Here is a 12,554-nt window from a genome sequence, read left to right on the forward strand (position 1 = left end):
GAGCTGGGCGGTGGAGGGAGAGGAAGTGGCCGAGGAAGGTGGAAGGGAAATGATGGTGCATGACCACTGAGCACACGTCACTTCGGGCTCCCATATGGGCTAGTGTCTGTGTGCGTGTGTGTTGGGGGTGGGGGGAGTCCTTCATCGGATCACTCGGGGACTTCCGCGTGGGCTAGGATGCGCCGCGCCCGCGCTTTGGGGTACCGGGAGGCTTAGGCTGGATAACGAGCCCGGAAAAGAAGGCTTGAGACGCGCCCAGAAAATATTAGCGCGTCTGGGGGTTAAAATCCGCCACCCTCCCCAGCGTGCCGCCCCTGTTAATTGGCCGGGTCTGCATCCCCAACGCTCCGTGCCCCCTTCCCTCGGCCTTTTACCGACCTTTCCAACCCTATTCCCGCCGGGCCTCCCGCCCCAGCCTGCTGCCGTGAAAACCGGGAGAGCGGACTACGCCGCGCCCGGCAGCCTCTGGGCATGCTCGGTGGCGGGACCGGCTCCGCCGCCGGGAGGGCGCGTCCTCCCTCCCCCAGGGCGGCGGCGGCGCCTGCAGCTACTGCCGCCGCGCCCCGGCCCCGCACACCTTTGGGGGCCGCGAGAACCACCCTCTCCAGCGCAGGCTAAGAGCGCCCAAGGCTTCTGGCGGGCCGAGGAGGGGCCGGTCAGGGAGGCGCGGAGGCGGGAGTGAGACCTCCGAGCTGCCTGCGGTTCCTTAGAAAGTAAAGCTCAGCTAGCGAGCAGAGCCCGGCTCCCCGTCGCCGGCGGGGGCGGGGCGAGGCGGGGCCGGGTGGGGGGTGGTCTCGGCGCCCCGAACGAGGTGCGAATTCAGTGGCCGCCCACCCTCTTCTCAGTCCCGCCCCCAGGGAATTATAATTCTCTGGGAAAGTGTCTGGTTCTCCGAGAATCCTTGGGGCGGGGTGCAGGGGCGCGCCCGGCGCAAAATGGTTACAACAAAGTCCATGCGCGCCCCGGGGTCCTTCTTACGGAAAGTGTCCTTGCTCATGGCTGGGCACCCCCTTTGCTAATTTGAGGGTTAGTTCCTGGGAGGAAGTATGCTGGGGGGGTGGGCTAAGGGAAGCCTCAGGCTGGTGCCGGCTCCGATTCCCAGGCCTCCTTGGGGGGCGCACCTCCGGCTAGGCGGGCGCGGGGCACTGGGCCGGGGTGATCGCGGCGGGCGGCGGGCAGCCGGAGCAGGCTCGGCCCGGCAGCTCACTCTCTGCCTCCTCCCCCCCTCCCCAGGATTACCGAGAGGATGGGATGGATCTAGGCAGTGACGCCGGCAGCAGCAGCAGCAGCAGCCGCGCCAGTTCGCAGTCCAACTCCACCAAAGTGACCCCTTGCTCCGAGTGCAAATCCTCGTCTTCGCCGGGGGGCAGCCTGGACTTGGTGTCTGCCCTGGAGGACTATGAGGAGCCCTTCCCGGTCTACCAGAAGAAGGTGATTGATGAGTGGGCGCCGGAGGAGGACGGGGAGGAGGAGGAAGAGGAAGACGAGCGCGACGAGCGCGACGAGCGGGGGTATCGGGATGACCGCTGTCCGGCCCGGGAACCGGGGGACTTGAGCGCCAGGACCCGCGGCGGCGGGGGCAAGGGCGCCACCACTGTCATGCCACCTCCCGTGCCCAATGGCAACCTCCACCCGCACGACCCCCAGGACCTCAGGCACAATGGCAATGTGGTGGTGGTGGCCGGCCGGCCCAGCGGTTCCCGGGGCCCCCGCCGGGCGGTTCAGAAGCCCCAGCCCGCGCGGAGCCGACGCGGCGGCCGGGGCCCGGCAGCTGGGGTTCTCTGCCTTCAGCCCACCGACAGCGGGACGTGCGTCCCGGAGGAGCCCCCGGTCCCCCCTATGGACTGGGAGGCACTGGAGAAGCATCTGGCTGGACTGCAGTTCCGGGAGCAGGAGGTGCGGAACCAGGGCCAAGCGAGGACCAACTCCACCTCCGTAAGTTGGCCCGGGTGCGTGCCCACGCGCGCACACACGCGTACACACCCCGCGCACTGCCCGCACGCGCCCTCCTGGCGCTCCCACCCGCCTCAGGCCCCATTCATCCTTCCCTGAGGGTGGGGGCCGGGCCTAAGAGCCTGCCTTCTGCTCCCCTGGGGTACGGTTACTCAGTCTGGGAGCTGTCTGGGTTTGCCTGATGGGCGGAGAGGAGGGAGGGGCAGCCAGAGGGCAGCGGAAAGTCGGGTTAGTGGAACCGGCGACTCATTTTAATGGAATTACTTATGGAGACGAGGTTGTGAGTCACTTGCCTGAAAATAAATCCGGGGAGATCTTGGCACCGAAGCAGGTGCCCTCCGGGTGATATTTCAAGTCGTAATAGTTGTGGCTTTGTCGACCGTGGCGGGTCTCCCTTCGTTACCATTGATGTCTCGCCTATATATAGGCTGTCCCCTAGCACACGCTCACATTCGCCTGCCCACCCCTCCGGTATGGCAGCAGGGTTTGGCATATCTCGCGTTTGAGCGGATGCTCCTGAATTTGAATGGGTGACCGCCCTCCTCTAAGACTTCGTTCCTTTCAGAAACCCAACCTCTTGTTGACCTGGGGAATGGGGTGAATTGACCTGCTGGGGTGAGGGAGTGGTTGTTGCCTCTGTCGCCTCAGCCTCTCTGCTGAATCCCTCTTGTTTTGAAAAGGAGCCACTAGCAGTTCCTTACCGGAGGCCACTGGCTCAGTTCAGGAAATCCAGAGAGGGAGGGGTGCTGAAGTGGAACAGAGAGAGGGAGAGAAGGAGGGCTGCATCTATAAGAAGCAGCTCGGGCAGGTTTGCACTTGTCTCAACATCTTCCTTGCCCCGAGAGGAGAGCAAATAAATGACTTAAAAGAAAAACATCATGAATGCAGCTCCGCAGTTTATCACTGTTGCAAGTTAAAGCAACAGTTGTAATTTGAAATCGTTAATGATGTCCCTAAATGGGGCTGAAGGGCACGCTGCTTCACTGTCTGCTTTCTGTGTGTGGCGGCCCTGCAGCAGTGTGGGAGAACGCTTGCTTGCAGGTGTAATTTTTCGGTTCCAGAGCCCTGGGGCTACTGGAAATTGGGTGCATGCACTTCTGACTTCAGGGGTAAGGACAGTAACCGCAATTCCCAGAGAAACTGGCACGGTTTCCATCAGACAGAGCTCTTGGCTGACAGAGCCCACTGGTTAGTGTCCCTTGAGAAACTACCTATTAAATTAACACACTCATTCTAATCCCAGCTGTTTACCATGGCCACTAGCAGATGTGGAATCTTATCATTACAGCCAATCCGCTCTCTTATACCTTGCAGTGGAAAACATCCGTTTCCCACTTAGCGCTTGAGAAAAATGCCTGATTAAGCTCCCTGGACTTAAACAATGACTTGAAGATAAACACATTTCATTTACTATTGCATGACATTTTTACATTCCAGGAGAACATAATAATTGGTGCACATGCGAAGTTAGGATTTGATGATGACAGTGAGCTCCATTATTTGAAAGTTATTAAACAAAATGTTACTGAGCACCTGTGTGTTATGTGCTAAATGCAGGGTCTGATTCTCTGTGCTGCAGTTACATATCTGTCCATGTAAGACTTGAATTATAATGAAGAAAGGTAAGGGTGCAGACTGACTCCCCTCTAGGAACTTAAAATTTAGTAAATTACTTCCCCCAACACACACACACACACCCACAGCCTCATTGTTGTGAAGACTATGAATCTTTCCTTCTTGAGCAATCTTTGAAACCCAAGTTATCTCTTCAACTATTGAACAATTTGCATATTTTGGCTCCCCTCCCTCCACGCCAGTCCCCCTGAAAATGTCCCCTCTGGGCATTTCCTCCACAAGTTATGCAGAGAAATTTGGAACCCATTTCTTTTAAAGCAAGTATGTACAGAAAGAAGGGGGAAAGGAGAGCCTTTGAGGTTGTTTAATCAATTTTACCATTTTTGGGTTTGTTAATAGCAAAATTACTAGCCACTATTGATTTAGAATAGTGTTTTTCATACTGTAAGTTACTGATGAAATCATCTTAGCATTTAAAAAAAAATGAGACAGAATAGAATATACTACTGTCCATTGCAGATAGTTACAGTAAGCTTTGTTTTAAAAACTTTTGGTTTTATACACTGGGTCATGATCTGACACTTATTTCTCACTGTAGGTTGTTATCATAAAATCTGAAAAACACTGATTTAAATCCTGTTTACTCCTGCCCGGGAATAAGTGGGAGAATTTATAACTATGAGGACAGAAACTTGAGAATAACAAAGGAATCCTGTAGAAGAGAAATCCTATTTAGAAGAAGTTGTTCAAATCAAATACTTTATTTCCTCTTTAAAAAGTTGTGTTCATGGGACACCTGAGTGCCTCAGTCAGTTAAGAGTCTGCCTTTGGGGGCTCCTGGGTGGCGCAGTGGGTTAAAGCCTCTGCCTTCAGCTCAGGTCATGATCCCAGAGTGGCATATTTTCTTAGTGCTTATTACTACCTGACATTATCTTGTTTGGTTCCCCTTCATTTTTGGTTTCTCTAGAATTGAGTTGTAGTGTAGAGGTCTTGCCTCTTTTTTTTTTTTTTTTCTTTTTTTTTTTTTTTTTTTTTTTTTTTAAGATTTTATTTTTTTATTTATTTGACAGACAGAGGTCACAAGTAGGCAGAGAGGCAGGCAGAGAGAGAGGAGGAAGCAGGCTCCCTGCTGAGCAGAGAGCCCGATGCGGGGCTCAATCCCAGGACCCTGGGACCATGACCTGAGCCGAAGGCAGAGGCTTTAACCCACTGAGCCACCCAGGTGCCCCCTCTTTTTTTTTTTTTTTTTTTTTTTTAAAGATTATTTATTTATTTGACAGAGAGAGAGATCACAAGTAGGCAGAGAGGTAGACAGAGAGAGTGAGAGGAAAGCAGGCTCCCTGCCGAGGAGAGAGCCTGATGCGGATCTCGATCCCAGGACCCTGGGATCATGACCTGAGCCGAAGGCAGCGGCTTAACCCACTGAGCCACCCAGGTGCCCCTTGCCTCTCTTTTAATTGCTGTAACCTAGTGCCTGGGATGCGGTAGGTTCTCAATGAATGAGTGAATGAATGAATGAATGGTTTATTAGGCTCACAGGCCTCAGACTTAAGCCAAAAACAGCTGAGAAAATTGAGGCCCATTGAAGTTAAGTGATTTGCTTAAGGGCCCACTAAGTAACCTAAGGAAAGCTTTCTTCTTACACCAGACTAGGGTTTTTTTTTTCCCCTTATTTTAAGGCTAAAAACGATTTGAAGTAAAAGGGAAGAAAAGAGGCTCCCACCTCCCTAGGTTTCCTAATGACAATTCCTGTCTTATGCTTCCTTGGTAATTATTAAGGACCTAAGTGAATTAGGAAATAATCAAAATCCCGTTATTTCAGAGTCTCTTCTCACAGGCCTGGTTTAGTTTGGGTTTGTTTTAACAGACTGATGGCTGCAGCAAGACCTCAAAAGGAAGGATGAGAACTCAAAATTATGTTGACCATCAGCCAGTCCTAATCTAGGGAGAATTTAGAGACAAATTTAAAAACATACAACATTTAGGTAGCATTTAAATCCTAGGGCTGACCTTTTTCTGTGAAAGGGTTTAAGCAACTATTCTCTCGCTTAGTGTCAGCCGAGGAGGATGGGCTTAGACGGTGCCACGAACTTTGTGGTCAGAGCTCTGAGGTGTCAGAAGAAGTCCTGAAGGAAACACTGGTGACCTTCCATCCTGCTATCCCGTTAGACAAACTTGCCTGACCTCAGGTGCCCCAACCTCTTCCTTGACAGAGCAACCCCCCCACCTTGATGTCGGAGCCTGGAAGGCAGCAAGGTTTCTTTTTTCCACTGCCTTATCCCCAGTATCTCCCTCCTGCTTGGCACAAATGCCTGACACACAGTCATGGGGAGGGTGAACTGTTCAGCGCAACAACCAGACCGACTCCCAGAAGCACCCCCTCCAGTTGGCCAGCCCCTGCTCCTCTGGTTTCCCCCTATTTCTCACAGTCCTTCCATGGGACCCGCATCAGCATCAGGGGCCACGCACGGTTAAGGAGTAAAGACAGATACTGGTGATTTACGCTTTTGATGTCAGATTGAGAACTAGCTGTGGCAAGTTTAAGGGAGACCTGCTCCCTCATATCCATATTCACCCTAAATTCTCATTTCCCTGCCCACTGTGACTAGTAAGCTGGCTTGGGCAATCCTGGGGATACCTGGTTTCCCTCTTCTCAGCACAGACCCAGGCAGTCCACTTTCTTTTTGTCTGCTTCCCGCGGGTCTTTGTCTCCAGATCACTCTTCTACCTACTCAAGGACTATGAGGTTTTCTCTCCTCAGGGTCTGTGGTCCTCCAAGTTGAGTCTCTTCCGTCCCTGGAAACTCATCCTCTTTTTTCTCCCACTTTCCCCACTTTCGATTCTTGAAAAAACAACAACAACAACTAACTGTTGAGGTAGAGTTGACAGTCCACTGGCACACATTTGAAGTGTGTGATCTAATCAGTTTTGACGTATATGTATGCTTGTGAAACCGTCATCAAAATTAAGATTGTGAACATATCTCTCCCCCCAAAAAGTATCCACGTGCCCCTTTGCAATCTCCCCATCTTGCCCCTTGGCAACCACTGGTCTTATTTCTATCACTATATAGGTTAGCTTGTTTTTTCTAAAATGAATGTAAGTAGAATCATATAATATGTACTCAGTTTTTGTCCAGCTTCTTTCACTCAGCGTGTCATTATTTTATGATTCAGCTGTGTTATTGTGTAGAGCAACAGCTCACTACTTTCTTTTGCTAGGTAGTGTTTCATTTTACGGAGATACCCTATTTCCCAGTTGATGGACATTTAAGTTGTTTCTAGTTTCTATTACTAATGAAAGTGCTGTGAACATTCATTTGTAGGAACATATTCTTTCATTTCTCTTGGGTAAATACCTAGGAGTGGAAGGGCTGAATCATGTGTCAGCAACTTTAGGGGTTGCCTGTTTTCCAAAGAAACTGCACCCTTTTATGCTTCTGTCACCATGATTATTCATGTACACACTGTAACCGTGGCCTCCTCTCCCACTGGTTGCTCTGTTCCATCTGTGTCTTTGGGGACTTGCAAACATCTCTCTTCAGGTGCCTGGGGTGATCACTTCCCTCTCAAAAAAGTGAGAGTACCAAGATCACATCTTACACCCAACTGGAGTCATTACACCCATTGTTCAAAAATACCCATTTTTAAATTAGAGAAGAGTTCAAGTTGTAGACCCAACACATTTTGATTATGGTTGCATTACTTTTAGTGCCTGTGACAGGTGCATTTCCTCTTGTAATGAGAAGATAAGAATAATTTTAAATTGATGTGTTAAGGGAAAGCAAATTCTCCTGATGAAGTTTCTTCCTAAGTACTTGGAAATAATTTGTCTTTTTATTTGTTTGTACTATTAACTAGTAGCAAACTTTAAATTGCCTACACTTCTTCCTCCAATGATAGTAATTACAGGTTGTTTTCAATGTGTTATTCTGTAAGCCTTCCAGCCCAGGTCTTGCTTCCCTGTCAACGGTTCCGCTGAAGTAGCTTGAATGGCTGAGTAGCTTGTTTCTGTAGTTATGTGGGCTATGTTTAAATTATATGAATTCCCATTTTTATAGACTGAATTAAGAGGTCTTTATTAGTCCTACAAAATATTGTAAAATTTGTAAGTTTAATAAGTCATGTGCTTTGGCACTCTGGGGCACAGCGGTGAAAATGTTCTGTGTGGTGCATAACTATCACTTCTTCCTGTTAGAGAGCACTACAGGACGTTGTTAAATCTTTGTGTGTGTGTGTGTGTTTGTTTTAATCATAACCAGAAACTACCAGCACTAAGTGTACTCTCTGCTTCAACCTTTTACCTTGAAATGTTTAGTGCCATCATTGCCTGTTTTTCTAATTTATGTTGATATTTGTTTAAGAGCTGCAAAGGTTTCTCTGTCCATTAGTGTGTACTCAAGACTTTAAAGAAATATATGGTTGGGTTAAAAAAAAAAATTAGGTTGCAGGTTCTGGGGCTGTGTGTTTGTATTTAAGCTACCATCCCATGGTTCATCCTGTAGCAGAACATTTAAAAGTGTTGTAGTTGGACTAAAGGAGATCTTTGCCAACAGATTGGTTTGCACATTGGGGTCCTTTAAAATGTCCTAAGGAAAATTTTCAGGGTGCATGTCTGAAAAACAGATGTCAACATTCTCATCACACATTCATGGTGCTCTTTGAACATCTCACCGCTGACATCCTGTCACCTTCCTCCATCTTTTTCCAGCTCTGCCACACTTTCAACTCCAGATCCTTTGCCTGGCATTCCTTGTGCCTTCACTCAGGAAGGCCCTGTGTGGCCCTCCAAAGCCCTTTGCTTTGGAGTTTCCATTTTAAAGATGTTAATACTGAGGCCTGGCGAGATTCAGGGATTTGCCTGAAGCCTCAGTCCTGACAGAACTCAGACCAGATCTGTCAATTTCTGACTCTGCTTCCAGGCCCTTTCAATGATACTGTCCATTGATATCCTCAATTATCTTTTCATGGGTATGTCTCTTAGCTACCCAGGTGCTAGTAATCATAATTCCATGTCCTTTCTTAAAAGCTTATCAAAACTCTATGTCATTACATTTGCATTTAAAAATAGAAATTTGTTTTTACTCCTAGACCTTTTGCCCCTGAAGACAAGAGTGGTCTTGTTTTCTTCCTTTTGAAATTCAGTCCCAAGTATTTTAACAAAAAGGGCTTTTGCAAATGCTTTTCTTAGCCGCTGTTAGGTGGGACAGATGATGCTTTATACTGTCAGTGACCAGAAGATTATTTTGCATACAACTTCTGTAGACATTTAAGTGTCAATTATGAAATTGAACTTTTTAAATAGAAAAGTAATAGGATTTTAAAGATAGAAAGAATCTGAGAGGTCATTTCGTCAAACCCTCACCATTTTCAAAGGCAGAAGTAGGTCTGTGGAGATTTAACACTTTCATTCAACTTCTCTCAACGTCCTCAGCCCAGGCCTGTCTGAGTCTGGAAGTAGATTCTACGTTTTAGCACTAGAGCAGAAGTTTTAATTTTATTGTTTGTTTCTCTTTTTCTTTTGTAAACCCGCATTTTCAGACAATTGTAAAATTGCTTTCTTCCATGCAGACTTTGGCTCATCACTGTGTGTATTTCTACCAACGGATCAGTGCTCTCCCTGGGTTGACGATATTTCCCATCGTTGCTCCTTTTCCTGTTCATCCAGCCTCCTTTCCACCACTTGCCACACAGTTCTTTCCTCTCATGAGGCCAGAGGATGACTGGCCCTTGAGAACTTTGCAAGGAGCCACCTGAGTTCTGGGAGGTGGAGAGGGGAGCAGTGAGGGCTCGTGCTCACCCTTCCACGGGACCTTTCCACAGACAGAGTCCTTCTATTGACTCTCAGGCCGTGAGGTGGAGCCTGGGTTCAGAAAGACAGGGGAGAGAAGATCTCTGTGCAGCTCCCCCACAAGTACAAGTAGGAGCTTAAAGTGAATAGCCAATTGTACGCCTCTCAAAGGGTAAACTAACAAAACCAAGAAAAAACTAGAAAGAAAAGCATTTGTGGAGTTCGGTAGCAGCTCATGAAATAGCCTCCATTAGGATGTCAGGCTTCATCAGAATGTGGGTGATGACAAGGAATAGAAAAGTAGACATCCAGAAAAGGAGATGTGTTTGAGTTTTATGTTCCCCATGTGATGTTTCTTGGTTTCCCATTTAAATGTGTAGAACTGAGCCTTCACTAATTCTTGTCGGGTCCAGGACACTTGTAATAACTGTTCTCCTTCACTTAGCCAAGCCTCATCAAATCTGTAAGAGCCCCATTGTTTCAGATGCTCTTGGTTTGTCTCTTTACTTTGTTCCATTTTTGGCTACCCCTTCACCTTTGTGATGTTATTTTCCTTATATATCTGTTAAATCATGTCAAGCATGTTCTATCACCAGTCTTTATCACTTGCCTTTCTCTGTTTCCCCTATGCACATACCTTCTCTCTTTCCATACTACACACACTTTCTCTGTTTCCCCTATGCCCATACTTTCTCCATTTCCGTACTACACAAACTTCGTCTCATTGTCCCCACCTAACCTGTTTTTCAATGTGGGTGTCGTCTTAGGTTATTCCCATTTTTCCCTACTTTGGTGGTATTTTCTCTAGAAAGTTTATATAATTTAAAAGATAATGGTTTAGGCCAGGAAATACTCAGGTGATAGGAATGAACTCAGCCAGTGTTTGTTCTGCTCCAAGTTGATGGTTTTTTGAAAGTACTTGTAGTATACATGTTTTTTAAAAGCTTCAATTTTTGCGGATTACAAAAAGCCATGCATTAGTCAGCAGCTGATTTCTGCAAATATATCAATTCAAGAGGTTTTATCGCCCATGTCCTAATAGAGATGATTGAGCCTTCAAAATTCTTGTAGAAATGAATGTCTAAATTATTCAGAGTGGGGTTCCCCCCCCAAAAGCATCCAGCAAGAAACTGTGTGGGCTGGGCTTTTCTAGGCACTGCTGCACTTGCCCAGGCAGATGAGGCTGGTTTTTAGGGTGCTTGGGAGAGGGTGGAGAGCAGAGCACAATCTCTAGCCTCACAGCTGGGCCTCCAGGCAGCAGGTCACCCATTAGGAACTCCCTGAGCGTGGGCAAGCTGGTCAGGCACAGTGTTGCCCCCTCCACGGTGCACACCCACTGAGACCTCCCTTGGGTGATCCACAGCCCGCCTCTCCTTCATCTTTCATTCGTGTGCACATCCCCTCTGTGTAGAGAACCAACTCAAAGTCTGTATGCAAGTGGCTCGTCCAGGTCTGGGACCCTCTGATGACCAGGGCCCCCGGCCAGGCGTCCTCATGGACTAGCTGGTGACAAGGAGCTGATGACGGGCTCTCTCCCAGGCCTGCTAGCTGCGACGGGGGTGCCCCCTCACTGACAAATGGGTTGTAGCCATGTTCAGAACAAAACAACAGGTAAGTCATGGCAACTACCAAACTAGCATCATTTGATTCAGATTCCTTCAGGTTTCCATATATGGAAAGAATTCTGCTGTCTAAAAAAGTTTAAAGGCAATGAGGTAATTTCCTTATAATGCCTAAGATCTCTGGCAGTGTTGTAAATTTAGATTTGAGGTTAGAGCATTAAAAAATAAAAACAGAACCTAAAAAGCTGCTGTGTTATGAAATGCTGGGGCATTTTTAATGTCAAGTCCAGAGGCACAATATCTGGAACCCCCGTCCCCACATGAAGAAAGAGTAGAGTGAAAGTTATTTCTAAAATAAGAAGGGTCTGGACCTCTGGGAACCTGCACAGTGTCTCCTTAGAAGACAATTTAAAGGCTAATCTCAACTCCGATAAAAATAACATGTTTTCAAATAGTTTCAAAACCAATTTAGCCTTCTGTTTTTCTCCTCATGGCACCAGTAGCTAAAAATTATACCACTTATGAAAATTGCAGACAATTTTTTTTCTTTGTGCAATCTTACATAATTTTTGGTCCATTTGACCTGGTCTGACATTTTATTATGAGCAACTGCATCTTAAGTGCTCCATCCTTTTTATTTCCACTCTAAAATTGGTAAGGAGTAAGAGAGAAGACCACTGGGATTTTATTTTTGAATACTGAAATTATGTAACTAGTGATCTCCTGTTAAAGTTGTTACTCAGCCTACCGTGGCCCCACAGTCTGACCCAAATAGCCCTTAAAGTCAGATCCTGTTCGAGAAGAAAAATTTTAGGTAGCAGTAATTTTAAAACTTCTTGAATTCCTGCTCTACTATGGTATAGTGGTTTCAATATTAGATTGATGTTTCTTGTGTTTCATACAAAAACGCTCGACAGAGCCAAAGTGTAACTGTTGTGTGTACTAACGTGTAAGTAAGACCCCTGCAGAAATTCCAGTGTGCTTGCTGCCTCATTAGGACTCTGTTTTTCTAATAAGCAATTACACTAGGAATCCAAATATTAGAGCTAGGAGGGATTCCATAGCAAAGATGGCAAAGCCAGATGCTTCCAGAGCCATGTAGGTAACTAATGAGGACTGTGGGTCAGGGGGAAGCAGGACCGTGGTGAGCTGGACGGTGTGTCCCAGCCAAAAAGGGGGGGCTGTTCTAACATACTGCCTGATTTGTTGCCATGCCAGAATATAGTCAACATTATGATATATCAGGAGAAGCCCCAGACCAAACTTTTATGAGACATATCTTGAATATGAAACTTTGGCAAGTAACTTAAAAAAAACCAACATAATTTTATAGGGCTAACAAGTATATCAGTTCTTCAAAATATGACCTTTGGGCTACCAACTTCCCATCCCACACCAAAGCCAATCTCCTCATTTTACAGATGAAAAAACTGAGACCCAGAGAGATTCAGTGACTTTTCCTGGGTGGAGGTGAGGTGGGTGAGGTGGGCGTGGCTTGCTGAGAGGTCTGGTGAGATACTAGAAACGAGAGATACTAGGGAAGAAAACTCATGAAGAAATGTTCTGACTTACTGACACCAGAGTAACTTCCTTTGAAACAGTAATATCCGGGGGTGGGAGGGAGAGATAACTGTATACACCTTATTCTGTTTCACTTAATTCTTATACATATCC

The 12,554-nt window shown here is 47.2% G+C and overlaps 1 protein-coding gene across 1 annotated transcript in view; it reads left to right on the top strand.

The window, feature by feature from the left end:
- Positions 1–887: 887 nt before the first annotated feature.
- Positions 888–12,554, top strand: part of LOC308355851 (schwannomin-interacting protein 1) — a 126,372-nt gene continuing 114,705 nt past the window's right edge. The window contains exons 1-2 of the mRNA XM_080824407.1: positions 888–1,026; positions 1,234–1,935. Of these exons, the coding sequence (XP_080680533.1) occupies positions 1,252–1,935 (684 nt within the window). The 5' untranslated portion in view covers positions 888–1,026; positions 1,234–1,251. The remainder of the gene's footprint in view (positions 1,027–1,233; positions 1,936–12,554) is intronic.

Source organism: Martes martes (assembly GCF_963455335.1).
Source record: "Martes martes genome assembly, chromosome: 1".
In the NCBI taxonomy this organism is placed as follows: domain Eukaryota; kingdom Metazoa; phylum Chordata; class Mammalia; order Carnivora; family Mustelidae; genus Martes; species Martes martes.